This window comes from Protobothrops mucrosquamatus, unplaced genomic scaffold (genome assembly GCF_001527695.2).
Source record: "Protobothrops mucrosquamatus isolate PMUCROS unplaced genomic scaffold, P.Mucros_1.0 scaffold49, whole genome shotgun sequence".
Classification (NCBI taxonomy): Eukaryota; Metazoa; Chordata; class Lepidosauria; order Squamata; family Viperidae; genus Protobothrops; species Protobothrops mucrosquamatus.
In genome coordinates, this window is record NW_015386431.1 from 1,921,214 (window position 1) to 1,941,081 (window position 19,868).

The 19,868-nt window shown below is 45.0% G+C and overlaps 1 protein-coding gene across 3 annotated transcripts in view; it reads left to right on the top strand.

Annotated features, from left to right (window-relative positions):
• The window catches only part of ZCRB1 (zinc finger CCHC-type and RNA binding motif containing 1), a 44,241-nt gene extending 26,952 nt beyond the window's left edge, over positions 1 to 17,289 (top strand). For all 3 annotated transcript variants that reach the window (XM_015811807.1, XM_015811808.1, XM_015811809.1), the window contains one exon: positions 17,073 to 17,289. In XM_015811807.1, coding sequence (XP_015667293.1) covers positions 17,073 to 17,201 — 129 coding nt within the window. In that variant the 3' untranslated portion in view covers positions 17,202 to 17,289. The remainder of the gene's footprint in view (positions 1 to 17,072) is intronic.
• Positions 17,290 to 19,868: the final 2,579 nt, after the last annotated feature.

Consider the following 19,868-nt stretch of genomic DNA (forward strand, 5'->3'; position numbering starts at 1 on the left):
GAGAAACGATAATTTGGTGTAAATATTTTGGGCACAATATTGATTTGGATATTTGGCAAAATTTATGGGAAAAAAATCTAAAAATTACTCTAGCAACCTCCTATAAGGAAAACCTCTATAAGATGTTTTATAAGTGGCACCTCCCTCCCACAAGATTAGCACAAATGAACAAGGGGAAATCCTTGATATGCTGGAAGTGTGAAGAGACCGTTGGGAATTACTATCACATGTGGCAATGTCCAAAGGCACAAAAATTTTGGAACTTATTAAAGAAGTGGTTGGAAGAAATTTTGCAAATAGATATAGAAGCCAAACCGGAATTTTTCTTATTGGGAATTATAGAAAGAAAATATAAGAAAGACACAAATTATTTACTATTGCATATAGTAACAGCGGCATGAATAGCCTTCGCTCAAAAATGGAAAGAGAAAGATACTCCAACCGAAGAGAAAATATTATTGAAAATTTTCAATTGCACTGAAATGGATAGACTTACATGGGAACTCAAGGACAAAAGTGAAACCAAGTACTATAAAATCTGGGAACAATTTTATGATTGGATAGACAATAAGAGGGTAGCCAAGATAAATGTATAGTGCTAGAATAAAATATAGATTATAGACAAATGTATATTTAAAAGATAAATAGATATATAGAAATAAGGGAAAACGTGTCAATAGTATATTATAAATAGTGAGCAAAGTTCAAAAACTATATGTTTATATGAATACTAATACTATTGTAAAATGTTGGAAGATGTATGGAACCAGTGATGTCATATCTATGTCCAATGTGTTTTTAATTTTGTATTATTAATAAAAAAAAATTAAAAAAAAGATTCTCCAGCATGACGAGTGGAGAATCCACCAATGGGTTTTCTTCATCTTTTGCCCGTAGACTAGTCGTCCAATTTTGCTCCGCCTCTCCTCCTGGGACCTCCCTTCCCCAGTCTCGACTAGTCTTGAGCCCGATTAGACTGAATTCTTGACTCCTGAAGTGATTCTTCTTTAAGGTTATATATTTCTGATATTTTGGTCAATCCGAGGGGGGGGGAGGAACTGCAAAGAACAAACGGCTGTTCGTTTGAGCCCTTTCTGCTGCCGGATCGCAGCTCAACCACGAGGCTGGCCTGAGCCCAGCCGATCGCTGGACAAACAAGGAACCGGACACCATTTTCCGGTCACCAAGTGTGACCCTGAACAAAGGGAGAGACAATCTCCTTTCCCCCCCCAAACCAATCCTCCCACAGGGCTAGCCAGGATAGCCGAAGCAAATTTGGAATCCATTAGCACAGCTGATCAGTGGGCAATTTAAACCTCCCGCGGATCATACGGAAGCCGGCGAGCTGCGTGGGAACAATAGGACACGCGCGAACCCAGCTGATCCACGGGCGTCCCTTTTAAACGTTCCGCGACTTGCACGGAGGCTGGTGAGCTGCAGAGGAATATCACAGCTCTCGAAGGCTCTTACCCTAAATCAAGTAAAGACCTCGAAGGCTCCTGTTGTTTCCATTGCCTGAAGCCAGGGATTAGCTGGTCGGCGGAGGGCTTTTAGACTCCGCAGCTCGCTCCCAGAGTTTCCCTGCAACTCCGCGGCTTCCTTGCAGCTCACGCTGACCATATTCCACCGAATACAAGCGCAGTTGTTTTTTGGGGGGCAGTCTCCAGGAAATACAGCTGAGGGAGGCACAAGAGAGATTGGGTTCAGCCAATAACAACCTCAACTCCACCCAAGCTCAGTCCTTCTTCCTAGCCACATAGGAATAATAAAAAATAACAAATAAAATAAAAAATAAAATAAAATAATAATATTAATAATAATAGTAATAATTGAAGAGCACAAGACATAGATCAGCTCACAATTACCCTGAACCAGACCGGAATTGAAAATTATTCCAGTTAAGAATGGAAGATACCAGCACAGTTCAAACAGCGCAGGAACCTGCCACCACCAGTCCCCCTGTTCGTAAAAGACAGCGATCATCCAAGCAGGAGATGGCTGGGAAGATCAAGGCCAAGGCAATATCGGCCAAAAGGCCTTCCAAAGCAGCGGATAGGGAGGCTAAGCGACATCACCAGGCTCTAGAGAAACAATCCTCTTGAGCCGAAAGGAGGGAAAACTCCACTGAAGACAAATTAGAGCCACCCAATTACAGGGAGGAGGAAATTTTTGGCACAAGGAAGCCCAGCCAGGAACCTCTGGAAACAGAGGCTGATACGGAACAGGGGAACGGCTCTCCCCTAAGCGAGGGGCCTGGAGATCTGGGTTCAGAAGCAGGCACCCGTTGCTCAGATAATCATGGAGCAATGTCTTCAGAGCACCTTCAATCCCTGATATCTCAGGCTGTCGCACAGGCCATGGCCTCTTCAAGACACCATTGTTCCAGAACAAGGTCTGTGGCCTCTAGGGGCGGCTCCCGCTTTTCTCAAGAGGAGGCCTCTGTGTACCAAAACTCTATTTCCATCTCCAGGTCCTCCAGAGGCAGGAGGTCTCCTGCGGAGGACCATGAGCTGATGGATCAGAGACTGTCCGACGAAGAGGATGTATTTCCAGATCCTCCTCCGTTTGTAGGCCTATTTAATCCGTCCTTATTCAAGATGTTGCTACATAAGGCCAGCGGCACTGCAAATATCGAGAGGCCCCCGATTCCGCAGAAAGGAAACTCCACCGATCCCTCAACTAGTAAGGTCACAAACAACGAAGTGTTTTCACAGCCCACCTATACCCAACACTTTGTCCCCTGTCCACCTCTCTTCTTTGATTCTGTTCAGAACAACATGGGGGCACCGGGTTCCTTCCTCCCAATGGGGTGGGGCAGAGAAGAAAATGTTCAACATAGATCCGGCACTATCAGAGATAATAGAAGTGCCAACAATAGATGAACCCATTGCAACCCTCTTTTCTCCACCCCCGATAGCCGGGGATGCAGCGGAGACCCTGAAATCAGAAGACAAGAAGATGGACCTCATCTTCCACAGGGCACACCAGGTCTCAGCGTGGGCAATCAAGGCAGGCATCACTACGTTCTTTTTTGACAGGACATCTCTTCTTTGGCTGCGCCAACTCCAATCGAGTATTCCCCCAGTGGAGGAGAAAACTCACCAGAATTTAAGAAGGTTAGTGGCGGCAGCGGAGCTCATGTCGGATTCCTCCTTACACACGACCAATTTCTCTGCCAGAGCAATAGCGTACAACACTGGTGCACACAGATTGCTGTGGCTCAAGCATTGGAGAGCGGACATGAAGGCTAAGTGGCGTTTAGCGGCGGCACCCTATAAGAGCGGCCGGCTCTTTGGCGAGGCGCTCGACCCTTATCTAATTGAAAATAAGGACAAACGCAAGATCCTGGCCCACCTGACAAAGAGGACGGAGAGGAGAGCTCCCTCCTATTCCCGCAGACCATTCTTCCGACCTGATGCAGGCACGGATCAGGGGGCCTTTTCCCGTCCCTATCAGCCCAGATCGGACCATCAAGGTGAGAGAAACAATAACAGGGACAGGTTCAGACAACAGGTCCATTTTAGGGGCCTGCACCAAGCTGCCTTACCATTTGCGGCCACCAGTGAGGCCTCAGTTTACCTTTAGAAGGCCGGGGTTTCATTTCCCTCGCCGTCTGTGGTGGGCAGTGGCTACTGTGCACTGCACAGGGGACTTCCCCGTCCCAGGCCCACGCACCGCGCACATTGTGTTGCCACTCTTCTCGTAGCTGGCCGGCAACACCTCATGGCTGCCCGCACGTCCGGTCTGTCGGATAACACCAGCCTGGTGACCAGGGGGGCAAGGAGACCAGTATATCTCCTGCCCTTCACTTCCTCCCTCCCGCCGGCGTGGGAGCCGGATACCAGGGGTACCCTATTGTGCACCTGAGTTTATCCATGAGAATGGAGGATACTAGGACTAAGGACAGCTTACCGACTTCATCGGCCCCAAAACGGCATAAATCCTCCAATCAGGAGGCCGCAGGCAAGATTTCAGCCAAGGCCAAAGCCAGATCTGCGGCAAAGACCTCCAAAAGGGCGGAAAAGCAGGCCAGCAGGAGACACCAGGTGCTTGAGAAAGAGTTCTCTAAAGCTCAAAAGCAAGCCAGGATCGAGTCTAAACAAGCAGAAGCGCCCTCTTTCGATTTGCCCCTGGGTCCCTCCACCTCTGCCCAGGGAATCTGGTCAACAGGGGAACTTCTCTCCCCTCCTGTGTACCTTGTGACCCAGTCGGCGCTAATCCCAGTTCTCAGCCCCCTACTCCACGGGCCCAACTCTCGGCCCCTGAAGCCACCTTTATCCCCACTGTGGCTGGTCTCAGGGCAGCCGAACCGGTCTCCTTTCCCACAGAGGATCGCTTACAAACGTTGATCGCACAGGCTGTAGAGCGTGCTCTTGAGGCCAGGGCGCAAGCACCTAGGCCAGATTCGGTCATTTCCCTCCCGATTCATCAGTCGACTTCCGCGGCTTAGCACGCGCCTTCTTCCCCTTCTCAGTCCTCCTACTCCGAGGCCTCATCTCCTCACGAGTACGATGCTGAACTGGAGGTCCCATGGTCAGATGAGGAGGAACCTTCTCCAGAAACACCATCATTTGGCAGTCTGTTTAACCCTTCCTTTTTTGTTCCCCTGCTCTGCAAGGCCAGATCCACAGCTCATATCGGAACCGATTACTCGGCACCGGCAACGACAACCACACCAGACTCAGAGGCGGACCTGGTCTTCACCGAACCGGTAATGACCCAACACCGTATACCTTGTCCGCCCATGTTTCTAAACGCAGTCTGTAAACAGTGGGCTTCCCCGGGCACTTTTTTTCTCCCCAGTAGGAATGAGAAAAGGCTCTTCAACATTGCCCAAGATCTGACGGATGCTCTAGAGGTGCCCGTGGTGGATGAGCCCTTAGGTCCCCTTCTATCCCCCACTGCCATTTCTGGCGATATATCTGAGGCTCTCAAGGCAGAGGATCGCAGATGGGAGCTCACGTTCCGCAGAACCCATCAAGCTGTGGCATGGGCTATCAGGGCAACCACCTCGGCCTCTTTCTTCACCAGGTCCTCGCTCCTCTGGCTCTGACAGCTTCAAGCCAGGATTCCGGCGGAGGATATCCGCATGCATCAGGACTTGAGCAAGCTGGTGGCGGCCGCGGAATATGCTTCCGATGCCACACTGCATGCGGCCAGATTTTCCTCCAGGGCCATGGCATCTTAACGTTACTGCACGCTGCATGCTCTGGCTAAAGCACTGGCATGCTGATGCCAAGTCTAAATGGCGCTTGTCTGCAGCCCCTTATCAGGGAGGGAAACTGTTCAGGGAAGCTCTTGATCCATACCTTACAGAGAATAAGGACAAGCGTAAGGTCCTTAATCATCTTATTAAATGCTCTGACAAACGAGCCAACACCTACACAAGGAGACAGTCCTTTCGTGCAGGAGCCAGGTCCAACAATTCCCATCCCAACCGCCCCTTTCAGGTCAGACAGGACAGACAGCCTGACAGACCGGCTTCTAGACCCAGGCAACAATTTCAGGGCAAACAGCCCTTTCGCGGGAGCGGCCGACCATTCTGCCAGTCCAAGTGACTCTCGGGTGGCTCCTCCCATTGGGGGCAGACTTTCTCTCTTTGCCCACCAGTGGGAGGCCACCACCATAGATGCCTGGGTCCTGAACACTGTTCATCATGGACTGTCCCTGGAGTTCATCTCCAACCCTCTGAACCGTTTCATTTCTTGTCCTCACATAACAAATCCCAGAAAGAAAAAACTAATGCAGGAGGCCATTCACCACCTCTTCAGCATAAGAGCCATAGAACCGGTGCTGTTGGATCAGAGAGGTCGGGGATTTTACTCCATTATCTTCGTCGTCCCCACAACTTCAGGGGGATGGAGAGCTATACTAAACCTAAAGGGCTTAAACTATCATCTTGCATACCGAAAGTTCAAGATGCAAACGCTCCAGTCCATCTTGGGAAGCATAAGAAAGGGAGACTTCCTGACATCCATCGACCTCACAGAAGCGTATCTCCACATCCCCATTTCTCTCAACCACCGCCGGTTTCTAAGGTTTGCCTACATAGGCCACCATTACCAGTACAGGGCACTCCCATTCGGCCTGTCCTCAGCCCCAAGAGTCTTTACCAAGATCCTGGCGGTTCTAGCCACTCACCTGAGAATGGTGCCTGTCAGAGTCCAGTGTTACCTGGATGACATCCTGATCCAGTCATCGTCTATCCAGGCCACTCAGTCAGACCTCGACATAGTGATAAGGCTTCTCCAAACTCACGGATTCTCAGTAAATTTCTCAAAAAGCCACACGGTTCCCACAACCAGGCTACTGCACCTAGGGGCCATCATAGACACGGTGGAATGCTGGGTATATCTCTCCCAGGAACACTGTGACAGCATATGGGAGTTAGTTTTCCAGACACACAGAAGTCGAACAGTGATGTTGGCCAGCCTCTCCCAATTACTAGGGAAAATGATTTCGGCCATAGCAATCGTACCCTGGGCCAGGCTCCACTCCAGGAACCTCCAGTGGTTCCTACTCCCCTTCCAGAGACTGAACTTCAGTTCCTCTAATCGAAGGGTGAGAGTCCCGCTTCGCGTCTCGCGCTCCCTCAGGTGGTGGCTCTCGTTGGCCATGCTCAGGGAGGAACCCGATCGACTCACCCTTACGACTGATGCCAGCCTGTTTGGCTGGGTAGCACACCTTTGCTCACAGTGGGTCCAAGGCCGATGGTCCTGCTCCGACCTTCGGCACAATATCAACTGGCTGGAGCTCAGGGCCATACACCTAGCGCTCTGTCACTTCTGCAGCACGGTTGCGAAGCATCACGTATTGGTCCTCACAGACAACGTAGCGGCAAAGGCCCATGTGAACCGGCAAGGGGGCACCCGATCCCGTGCACTCTTGACCAAGGCCCTTCTGCTGGGCTCCTGGGCAGAGACCAACCTTGCCTCCATCAAGGCCGACCACATATCGGGCGGCGAACACTCAGGCAGACTTCCTGAGCAGGTCCTGACAATGGACCATTCAGAATGGCGTCTACATCTGAGGATCTTCAAGGAGATCTCCCATCGCTTCAGATTGCCAATACTGGACCTCTTTGAACACTTACTTACCGAGATTCTTCTCCCGTTTCCCATCTCTAGGGGCAGAATGGATGGATGCTCTTCGGAGTCCGTGGCCGGAGGGACTGCTCTATGCCTTTCCCCCTCTCCCTCTTCTTCCAGCGGTTGTCCGCAAGCTCCTTTGGGGGAGGGCAGAGATTCTTCTAGTGGCCCCGTACTGGCCGCGGAGACCATGTTTCGCCGACCTCGTGAACCTCTCCATAACTCCCCCATGGAGGATTCCTCAGGATCAGGTCTCACTCAGCCAGGGGACCTTCCTTTATCCGGATCCCCAATGGCTCCAATTAGCCATCTGGCACTTGAGCGCAGGGTCTTATCCCAGGAGTCCTGCTCGCCAGGTGTCATTACCATGATCCAGGCCTCCCGTCGGCCCTCTACCAACCGTATTTATGAGGCCACGTGGAGGAATTTCTGTTCATGGTGCACGACCCATCACTTATCCATTTCTGACTTAATGATTCCAAAGATATTAGACTATCTTCTGGAGGGTCTGGAGAGGGGCTTGGCTCCGAACACGCTACACAGACAGGTAGCTGCTCTTTCCACTCTACTTACCTGTGACACTGCGGTATCCCTTAGTCAACATCCGTTGATTCGCTCATTCATCAAGGGTGCCACAAACACCAAGCCCCCTGTAGTGCATAGGTACCCCTCTTGGGAACTGCCGCTGGTTCTCTGGGCTCTCACCAAACCACCCTTTGAGCCTCTCAGGACGTGTGATATGTGATACTTATCACACAAGGTCACCTTCCTGGTGGCAATTACTTCTGTGCAACGGATATCGAAATTAGCGGCACTCTCCACCAGGGATGACCTATGCATATTTCATCGGGACCGAGTGGTCCTCCATCTAGACCCTACCTTTCTCCCTAAGATCAATTCTCTTTTCCACAGGGCTCAGGAAATGGTGCTTCCAGATTTCTGGCCTAATCCATCGCACCCTCTGGAACGGCAATGGCACCTTCTGGATGTTCGCAGAGCACTCTGTTACTACATCTCACAGACAGCTGTCTTCCACAATTCCGAAGCCCTCTTCGTTTCCTTCCATCCTTCTTCCAAGGGTAGGAAGGTATCCTCCTCCACGATTGGCAGGTGGATCAGGGCATGTATTGTGGGGGTGTACCAATCTGAGTCATTGCCGGTTCCATGACATGTCACGGCCCACTCAACCCGTAGTGTGGCTACCTCTGCGGCTTGGCCCACTCAGGCGTCCATTGAGGACATTTGTAGGGCAGCCACGTGGTCTTCACCATCGCCCTTTATATGTCACTATAAGCTAGACAGGTTCGCCTCGGCGGAGGCCTCCTTTGGCAGGAGAGTTCTCCAACAAGGTCGTACCTCGAGACATCACACCGGACCGGCCTGCTTCCCTCCCTCAGGGACAGTAGGCTTTGGTATGTCCCATTGGTGGATTCTCCATCTCCAGTGCTGGAGAAGGGGCATTGTCTTACCTGAACGCCTTTTCTCAGCACGGAGATGGAGAATCCACTCCCGCCCTCACAGGTTTTTTAGGCCTAGGGTTAGAATATTCATGAGCCAACACGTCTTGCTGTCAGTCAATGGCTTCGCCCGCGTCGAGACTGGGACACCCTAGTCCAGGACAGGCTGTTGTGGCTCCGTCCGGTGGGTCCCTCTCATCAGAGGAGGAAGGCTCTGAACATGAAGGAGAGGAGATGGCTAGGCCTCCCTCTCCAGGCCCTTCCCCTCTGGTGCAGCCTTCGGTGCCTTCCGACAGCGAGGAGTTTGGCCAGGAGCCCAGTGTTTCTGGGATTGGCCAGGAGCCCAGTGTTTCTGGGATTGGCCAGGAGCCCGGTGCTTCTGGGATTGGCCAGGAGCCCGGTGCTTCTGGGATCAGCCAGGAGCCAGGTGTATCGGACTCCGACGAGGATACGTCTTGGCTGGATCCACGCCAGCGTCAGAAGGACAAGCGTGCGCAGCAGCGGACACGTCGTGCCAGATAGTTCAGCTGAGTCACTGGGCCACACCCCACTGGCTATATAAGCAAGCATGTGAATTTTCGTGACGGACAATTTTTGCTGGATATTCTGTTGCAAGCACTCTGGCAAGTTATCTCTGTTTGCTGTGTCTTATCAGTAAAGGCTTGGCAGGCAGCTACGCAGTTGCTGCCAAGAAATTCATTTGTCTTTGTCTGTGCCGAGTAGTTTTTCAGGCCTCGGCTGACTGGTTGGGGTGTGTGGGTCGGACGGGGGACAGAACACAGGCGTTGCAACTTTGGCTGACTTGATCTGATTGGGCAGGAACACAGTCTAAACCCATTGGTGGATTCTCCATCTCCGTGCTGAGAAAAGGCGTTCAGGTAAGACAACGCCCCATCTCTCATAATTATCTTTTTTAAATGTGGTATATTTTGCAGTTAAATAAATGCCCAAATATTTGACTTTTTTAACTATTTGAAGGTTTGTCATTTTAGCGAGTTGAATTTTCTGTTTGTCTGTTAGATGTTTTGTTAATACTTTAGTCTTTTCCCTATTTATTTTCAGTCAAGCCACTTCTCCAAATTTCTCAATTTTCTGCAAGAGTTTATCGGCTGTTTCCAATGGCTCCTCTAAAATAAAAACCAAGTCATCCACAAAGGCCTGTAATTTATATTTCTGGTCTTTAATCTCCAGACTTTTAATTTCTGTATCTTGTCTAATATTTCTTGCCAGTACCTCTAATGTAAGAATAAATAACAGGGGAGACAGTGGACATCCCTGTCTGGTGCCTTTTTTAATCTCAAATCCATCTGTATAATCTCCATTTAAAAGTATTCTTGCTGTTTGTTTCTTATAAATTGCTTGAATTGTTTTATTAAAATTCTCACCAAAGTCCATTTCTTGAAGTTGTTGAAACATAAATTGCCAATTTAAATTATCAAAGGCTTTTTGTGCATCAAAAAATATAAGTGCCATCTGGTTCCCTGGATGAATTTCATAATATTCCAAGACGTTTAAAATAATCCTCAAGTTGTTCTTTATCTGTCTTTTTGGTAGGAAACCATTTTGGTCTGAGTGAATAAATTCAGTCAAAAAGTTTTTCATTCTTTCTGCCATTATTGCAGCAAAGATTTTATAATCCACATTTAGTAGCAATATTGGTCTATAATATTTAATTAGTGTATGATCAGTATCTTCTTTAGGTATCAAAGTGATATTAGCTTCAGTCCATGAGTCCGGTATTTTTGTCTGTATAAGGACTTCATTACATAAGTCTTTCAAAGTTGGAGTTATAATATCTTGTAGTGCTACATAAAATTCTGCAGGAAGTCCGTCAGGTCCTGGTGTTTTATCTTTCTTTTGCTTTTTTATTGCCTCTGTAATCTCAATCATTGATATATTCTCGTTTAGCCTCTGGCAAATATTCTCAGGAACCTTTGGGAGGTTTGCTTCTTTTAAGTAAGTCTGGATTGCCTCTTTAGAAACCGTCTCCGCCTTATAAAGTATCTCATAATAAGCCTTCGTAATTTTTTTCATTGAATCATTATGGCAATGTAGCTCACCCTGAGTCCCGTAGCTTACTTATTAATCTTTTTTCTTTTTCTTTTTTTAATCTATATGCAAACCATCTCCCTGGTTTATTAGCATTTTCAAAGAAATTCTGTTTAGATCATTTAATCTGTTGTGCCATTATATTTGTCTCAAGTAAATTTAATTTGTGTTTTAATAATTCCATTTGTATTTTCAGCTTTTTCTTTTGTGGGTCTAATTGTAACTCAGATTCCAGAATACTAAGTTGTTCTTGAATATGTTTCTTTTCCTTATTCTTTTTGGCAAGATAAGTTATAGCCAAACCTCTAAAGTATGCTTTTGCCGTGTCCCATACAATTTGAATAGAGGTTTCTTCTTTTTTGTTAACTTTAAAAAAAAAAATTCCATTTCTTTTGTAGCAAATTGTAGAAATTCCTTTTCCTTCAATATTGATTTATTCAAGGACCATCTCGATTTTTTCTTAAATCCTTTCCAAATCATTTTAATTGGATTATGATCTGCCCAAATGTTCGATTCTATTTCAATTACTTGTATCATGGTCTTTAAATCAAGAGAAGTCCATATCATGTCAATTCTTGACCACGATTTGTGTCTATTTGAGTAAAAAGTATATTGTGCTTTTTCTGGATTCATCTCTCTCCAAGCGTCCTGTATACAGAGTTCATCTTTCATTTTTAGAAAGGGTTTAGGTAAGATATTACTTCCTTTTTTCCCTTGTTTGTAACTTTTATAGTCCCGTACTGGATCAACAATTGCATTGAAATCTCCAAATATACACAAGCTATGATAATTTAAGTCCACAAGTTTATCATATAATTGCTGAAAAAATTGATCTTGTTTCTCATTGGGAGCATATATCGCTCCCAATGAGCATATATCGCTCCCATATATTTTGGTTCCATGTAATCTCTACCATTAATATTCTTCCCTCTTCATCAACGTAAATTTGTTTTGGGTTCATCTTTTCTTTTATATAGAGAGCTATCCCTCTTTTCTTTTGTGATGCCAAAGAGAAATAAAGTTTACCTAGTTTTGATTGTTCAAGGATTCTGGAATGTTGTATCTTAATGTGTGTCTCCTGGAGACAAACTATGTCCATTTTTAGCTTTTGTAATCTGTGAAATATTTTACTCCTTTTTGATGGGGAGTTAAGACCATTTATATTTATTGAAAGAATTCCAATTTCCTCCATGGTTTCAATTATATCGAGATCTCAATTTTCTAGGAGAGCTTATCTGTCTCTGATCTTTAGGTCTAACATCTTCCTCTGATTGAGTCTTTTTGGGCACTTCTTCCTCCATTTGTTTTGATGTTCCTGTAGCCGTTTCCTCTGATTTCTTAGGTTCCGCCTTGCCTTTCTCCAAGAAGGCTCTATGATTGTTTAAAAAATCCTCTGCTTGTTGTGGAGTGCTCAATCTATATCTTTTTGAGTCCCAAAAAAAATTAGTAATCCTTCTGGAATCAACCATCTGAAATTCACTCCTCTACTAATCAATTTCCTTGTCAAAAATTGATATTCTCTTCGAGCTTCTCTAATTCTTCTTGGAATCTGTTTGAGAACTATCAATTCTTTATCTTTATATTTCAGTGGTTGATCCCTCACTAGTCTCAGGATCTCATCCCGCACTGCTCTTTTACTAAATCTAACATGAACCTTCCTGGGCACTCTATTTCTTCTTGCATAATTTGAATTCACTCTAAAAACTTGATCGACTTCTCTTTTGATTTGATCCATTTTCATTCTGAGCAAGTCCACCAATAATTCACTCATCAATAGTAACAAGTTCTCATCACTCTCTTCTATCATATTTTGAAATCTTAGAAAGTATGATGCCCGTTCCATCTCCATCATCGCCATACTTTCTTCCAGCTCCGCGTTAGATTGTGCCAATCTCTGATTTTCATCTTGGAGAGCTTCTAATTTCTGATCCACTACTACTGACTTGTCTTCAATATTTTGGATTCTTTGTTGAGTATCTGGCATCGCCTGTTGAAAGGCTTCCATTTTTTGATCCATCTTAAGCAAATCATTTTTCAAGTCTTCAAAGTCCTTTTTCATTTCCATTTTGGAATCTACAATTGCCTGGAGAATGGCTTGCATATCCTTCTGCTGAGTGTCCGGTTGTAAAAATGTTGTAATCGATTTTTGAAGCGCTGGACTCACTGAAGTTGATGCAGGAGCCGAGGAGCCCTTCCTCACCCCTTTCGCCAAATTTGAAACACTCATCTTGATTATTATATTTATTTATAATCCACCATCAAGCCCGATGGCCCAATTAGTTATAATCCCAAAATAGGGCCCGATGGCCAATTATAATCCACCAAAAAGCTCAGAAAAGGAAAGAAATAAGAAAAAAAAGATATAATCCAAAACCCTCAGTAAAAAATAAAAGTAAGAATATCCAGCAAAGAATTATCAAAATGTAGGAAAAAATATGTCTCTAGACAAAAAAAAAAAACAAATAGAAAAAGAGAGACATAAAAATATGTTTATATCCACACAGCAAAGCTGACAAAAAAAGGAACAATAAAAAAAGAAAGAAAGAAACAATATCCAATTTATAATCCAGTTAGAGACATAAAAATCTTCTTCTGTTGTTCCTTTGTTTTAAAAAGAATAAAATAAATCCAAAAAGGGAACCAGACACAAAGCAAAGACAAAAAAACAAAAACAGTCTCTCTTAATAATCTCCAAGCAAGGTAGGAATGTCTGGGCAGTCAGCCAAGTGTCTGGGCATTGAGCCAAACTCCACAGCTGAATCAACAAAGTTAATGTAACAAAAGAACAAAGGAGAAAAGTTGCAAAATAACCACCAGGGGACGCTGTTTCTTCCCCCGCTATTTACATAGGGAGAAAGTAAAAGAAAAAGAGAAAGTTCCAGCAGTAAATACACAAAACTAACGTTCCAAAAAATTCTTTAAAAAAGCAATTAAGGTGGCTTTTCCCAAGTAGGGTAATAATACGTCTTTCTTCCCCTCTATAATAAGACAAACTGATTCCTTCAATGTAACTTCAATTCAAAACTTTTTCAAAAGTTTTAAAACGCTGAAACCGCCGCTTTTCGGGAGGGGGGAGAAGCAAAAATCCTCCTTTCCTCCCATTTGGCTTCCAGCTTAACTTTAAAGACAGGCAATTTTCTCAAAAGGTCCACTTTGCAACAAAAACTGATATCATCTCACCTGGACCAGTTGCTTGCTTCCTGAAACAGCTGACTCCTGTCTCCGATGATCTGCTGAACATGGAGGCAAACGCGAAGCTCTCCGCCTTTCTCTCGCCGGATCCAGAGGCTATTTTGAGTTCCTTTCCTCAAAGAGTTCACCTCTCGGTGGCCACCCCTCCAGGGTGGCATTCAGCCCTGCTGGGCCCGCCAGCAAAAGAAATTCGGACCCTGGGAACGGAGAGTCGTAACCCAGGGTCTACTACCAACGACGTCACCGAAAGCTCTCTCCGGCTAACATGTTCTTCATAAGTGGCAGGATACACATTCTCCACACAAACCATGTTCAGCTTACAATAGTCCACGCATAAGCAGAGAGAACCATCCTTCTTTTCTTGGAATAGAACTGGATCGGCTGTCCAGCCTCTGGCTGGTTGGATAAATCCATGTTGCAAGTTTTTGTCTATGAATGTGCGGAGTTCTTCCAGCTTCCAGGGAGTCATAGAGTGTACTTTGGGCTTTGGCAGTCTAGCCCCAGGGAGGATCTCGATGGTGCAGTCTGTTGGCTGGTGAGGCGAGAGTACATCAGGTCCCTTTTCACTAAAGACCTCCCTGAGATCCCAATATTCCTTGGGGATGTTAGGGTACTGTCTTGGCTGGTTCATGCCATCGCAGCTAGTTCCATCGTACCCTGAGTGGTTTAGTTCTCCTCTCTTGGGCCCTCCCCTTTGGATTTTTAATAGTTTCTTTCACCAGTTAATATAAGGGTTCCATTTTTGGAGCCATGCCAGCTCCAGTAAAAGGGGTCTCTCCAGTCCCGGAGCCACAATAAAGTGGTGGTTCCCCATTTGCATTTCCACCAGCTTTGTTATAAAATGGGCTGGGGCTCCTCCAGCTATAGTCCCGTCCGGTTGACAAAATGCTATAGGCACCCTCAATTGTCAGAGCCTCAGTCTCAGCTTCTCTACCACTTCATGGCTCACTATGCATTTAGTTTTCCCTGGGTGCCTGATGATAGCATGTTCAGTTCGACTGGGATGGGTTCACAGTGCGACCTACCAGGGGATTGTCATCGGAGTCTGTGTCGCTCCTCTCTGGGGTGGTTGGAATTCTCTGGTCCCCGTAGCCAGGCAGGGAGAACTCAATGAGTTTAACTCCCTCTAATGCCATTTCATGAGGTTTCGATGTGAGCTTTCATGCCTTCTTCCCCGCAGCGACGCTGGTTTTTGGAGTCACTTTGGCGAGTCGGCAATCGATGGCCCTCCTTTCCACATTTGAAGTAGCCTGTAGTTCAGTGTTTGGGGCATTCTCAGGGTATCCCTCTTCTCTAGGGGGGAGGAACAACACCATCCATGGATGTTCCACTATGGGACCTGGCCAGGTTGATTTCCACTTCCTCGGCTAGCACATAACACTGATGAAGGATGTGAGGGGCTTCTCCTGAGATGCAGGTGTTGTACACATCATTATTGAGCCCATCTTGGAATGCTTGATCAGGATGTCTTCCGGCCAATCAGCCAGCCAGCATGCCAGTTCACAGAACTCTTGATTATAAGCTGTCACTCCTCTGCAACCCTGATTGATGGTTTTGATGCAAGTTCGCGCTTTGTGTTAGGTGAGTGGGTCGGTCGAAGCTGCAGAGTTCTGGGGCGTCATTGCTGTGGAGCGAGACCATCCACTCTGCTGCGGTGCCTCCCAGAGCCATGGTCACATGGTCCAGAGCCACATCTGACCCAGGCTACCTTGGTAGCTAGGTCAGCTCCATACTCCTACATGTAGTTCCAGACCTGAGTGAGGAAGAACCCCAATTGCTTTGTGTCTCCCCTTTACTTCAGGCCTACGGCTGGGGGCCTTGGCACCTCTTCCCTTGGGGGAAAGAGCCTACTGGTGAGGGGGCTGCATTGCTGGAGCAGCTGTTGGCAGGGTCGCTTGTGCCAGAGTGGGTCCAGGTCAAATTGCTGCCCCTCTCTGCTGTGGCTGCTGGCATTGCAGTGCTATCTCTCATTGGTTCCAGTTCAGCTCAAAGTTTGGCTAGCTGGGCAAGGAGTTCTCTGACTCGCCTGTTCCTGAAGGCATCCTTCAGTACCCTTTGGGCTTGTTCCACCAGATCCTCCCACTTGTCTGGCTCTCCTTGGCCTTCCTCCTCACCCCGTCCACTGTGTTGCTCTCATCTCCTGGCTCTGCAGCTTCCCCTCATGTAGGTTATACTGAGGGTTTTCTCTTTTGCTTCTTCATCTTTCATCCCCAGGGTGAGTGACTACCGGGATTTTGGATCCTCCTTGCCGATACTCATTTCCCCCATCCATTCAAGCTCCTCTTTTGGGCGATGTGGTTTGGCCGGGGGCCCTCTGCGAGGTCCAGCCTCTTCCAAGCTGCTTTCATGGCTTGTCAACGACCCTTGACTCATGAATGTTAGAGAAAAGGCATTTTTACTAGAGATATTGAGTGCAGTGTGAGCAAGACAAGCTCTGAAAGAAAACTGCACAAAAATCGTTTATTGAAAGCAATCCCCAATGTCCAAAACTCTCCCCGTGGCCAGAGCAGTCCAATCCAGTTGTGGCCTGATGTTTTGGGAACCTGCTGCCTCAGGCACCATTGTAAATTCCTTTCCCAGGGCCGGCATGCTTGAAGGCAGGCAGATGGCAGTTTGGCATCTCTGGTTCCTGCTAATGTCCCTACTCCCCAAATTCTCACAGCATTCTTTCCCTCCCAAATGTCCCCTCCCCCCTGGTTATGGCAGTTGCTAGAGAGCTTCAAAGAAAGCCAAGATAGACATCTGACAGTGTGTGTGTGTGTGTGTGTGTGTGTGTGTGTGTGTGTGTGTATGTGTATATAGATAGTGTATGTTTATTTGTTTGCACATATGGATATGGGTGCATGTATGGGTATATTTTTTGAGAGTGAGCATCAGAATTTCATTTTTTAATGTGTGCAGTGTGTTCACAGAAAAAAGTAACAATAAAGGTTATCTTGTCCCATCACATCTTATCGTGGTGTGACTTAAGTGGAGCCATTGTGGTTTGATTCATATTATCTGTGAACATAGCCACAAACACTATGATAAATTAGTTAAAACATAATATTCTATTATGGATTGTTCTATGATGAGTTGAGGAAAGAAGGCACCATTGTTGTTTTGTCTTCCATTTAATAATTAATGTGTAATTTCACCCATAGGATAGTATGGCTCAAAATAATAGAAATTACAGGGCTGAAGCAAACAACTGGGCCTGTCAATGTCTTAATTTTGGACAGTGTGTGTTACAGAATTTAATATAATTCTGTTTTCCATTTTTGTGTTTTATGCAATTACTTTGCAGCAAGCCAAAATTGAAGAAGAACAGCAATGTTCAACTCAAAATGCTGGGGAGCCTTCCACATCCGATTCAAGACGACCACGCATCAAAAAAAGTGCATATTTTAGTGATGAGGAAGAACTTAGTGACTGATATAAATACTATGTAAATATACTTTATGAGGTTACTGTTGTTAACCATGATCTCACTCTTGTAATTAAAATATAACTTGAAAGCACCAAACATTTATAGTATTATGTTTACTTCATACTATTATTTCAGTTCTGTTATTTGTTATATATTTTTTAATTTTATATCATTTATATAGCATCCCATTTGATTGACTGCAGATAACATACAGTGAGGGGAAAAAGTATTTGATCCCCTGCTGATTTTGTACATTTGCCCAATGGTAAAGAAATGATCAGTCTATAATTTTAATGGTAGGTTTAATTTAACAGTGAGAGACAGAATAACAACAAAAAAAACCAGAAAAAAACATTTCAAAAAAGTTATAAATTGATTTGCATTTTAATGAGTGAAATAAGTATTTGATTCCCTATCAATCGGCAAGATTTCTGGCTCCCAAGTGTCTTTTATACAGGTAATGAGCGGAGATTAGGAGCACTCTCTTAACGGAAGTGCTCCTAATCTCAGCTCGTTACCTGTATAAAAGTTGCCTGTCCACAAAAGCAATCAATCAAATTACAAACTCTCCACCATGGCAAAGACCAAAGAGCTGTCCAAGGATGTCAGGGACAAGACTGTAGACGTACACAAGGCTGGAATGGGCTACAAGACTATTGCAAAGCAGCTTGGTGAGAAGGCGACAACAGTTGCTGAGATTATTCGCAAATGGAAGAAACATAAAATAATTGTCAATCTCTCTCGGTCTGGGGCTCCATGCAAGATCTCATCTTGTGGAGTTTCAATCATCATGAGAACAGTGCGGAATCAGCCCAGAACTACATGAAAGGATCTTGTCAATGATCTCAAGGCAGCTGGGACCATAGTCACCAAGAAAACAATTGGTAACAAGACTTCCGGTTTGCTGACGCGGCCGCCATGGACGCTTGGAAGACGAGCTCTGTCTTCCTCGTCCAGTTTCGCATCGCTGGGTTGAAAAGTCACCCCATAGAGGCGACCAGCAAGGAGGGGCTCTTGCTGGATCGCGGGAGAGCGGTAGCTCTCCCGTTAGAGCCGGCGTTACCCTCCAAACCGGCGGACGAAAGACCGGCCATAGCAATATGGCCGGTCACTAGGCTGCGGACAGCCGAAGTCACACTTACCACCAGGCAACATTAAAGCAGCATGGAAGAGACTGGGTGAGATCTACCTCTCTTAAATCCTAACTACCTTTTTCTACCTATGTAAGCTGCTAAAGTACTTTCCCCCCTGTGGAGAGGGAAGGGATTTTATCCCTCCCTCCAGAAACAGCAGCGACCGATTATCCAGGGGAGTTTAAAACGTTGAAAAAATAATTGGATCCCAATCAGAATTTTATTTTCTAAAGTTTGTGGAGTAAAAGACTTTCTACTATCTATTCTTTACTTTCTAATTTTTATTGAGGATCTGGGTTTTTCCTCATAAAATAGAAGAAAAACAGAAAAGATTAAAATAACTTTGAGATTCAAAAGAAATTTTTAAAGGGCAGGGGCGACATCTTGTGGCTAAATCTGAAACTTCAATCTGTTATTCTCTAAGAAAGATTCAGCTGACAACCCAGAAAATAAGATAAGATTAATGCAACTTTGAAACACCAGATGTGAGAGACTCAGCTGTGCTTTCTATTTACTGAAAAAATAATAACAGTAACAAAAAATTGTAAAAGCTTCTAATCTAACTCATCATTATGGAAGAAGATCAAGAACAGACTTTTTTATGGAGGAAAATCAGGAACAAATTCTTGCTACATTGAAAGCAATTTATCAAACCCTTCTTACAGCTGACGATGAAATGAGAACCTTTAGAAAAAAGCGAGAAAGCAGCTCAGATATGCAAATGCAAATTTTGATTACAACTAAAAAAATCAACCATACAGAATACAACAGAAAAAGTGGAACAATTAAATATTATGACAGAAGATTTAACTGCCCAACAAGTACAGACAATGGAAAATCCAGAAAAGAATCTGACAATATGGAAGGAGGAAAAAACTTGCTATATGAACCAGAAGGAACCTGAGGATGAAGAAGAAGAATAGATGGAAGAGAAGATAAATAATTCAGGACAACTAGATTGAGAGGGAAAAATGAAGAGACCTGCTAGACCTGCCAGATCTGCTAGCCTTCTCAAAAAAAATGGTGACTGGATGGTCTTTTCAACATTACATAATACATATAACAACACAAGGAGATTTGTTTGATGACTCAAAAGCATGAACATGGAGGATGATTTGGCAAAGAAAGCTAGAATAAGACTGAAGAAGAATGGGGTTTTAACCTACTTATGAGATTTTAAATAGAATATATTTAAGTAGATAAGATGTGTATTTTGAATACAAGATATTGTTATGAGTTGAAGATAAAGAAAAATTTTGGCTACTCAATATCTAGAAATATAAATATTTTTTTTTTTTTTTTTTTTTAAATTTTATTGACAAAACAATTAAAACAAAAAGAGACATGACATGACGTTCCAGTATACATGATCCTAGTAATTCGTTCCTTATCATATTTAAAGTTCTAAATATACATCTCTCTACGTATTAACACATAATTTTATATACCACAAATTTAAACTTTAACTCAAAACCCGACCAGTTCTTCTTGACTCATACCAACAGTAAAATTTGTCCCAGATTCCAAAATAATCTGTTTC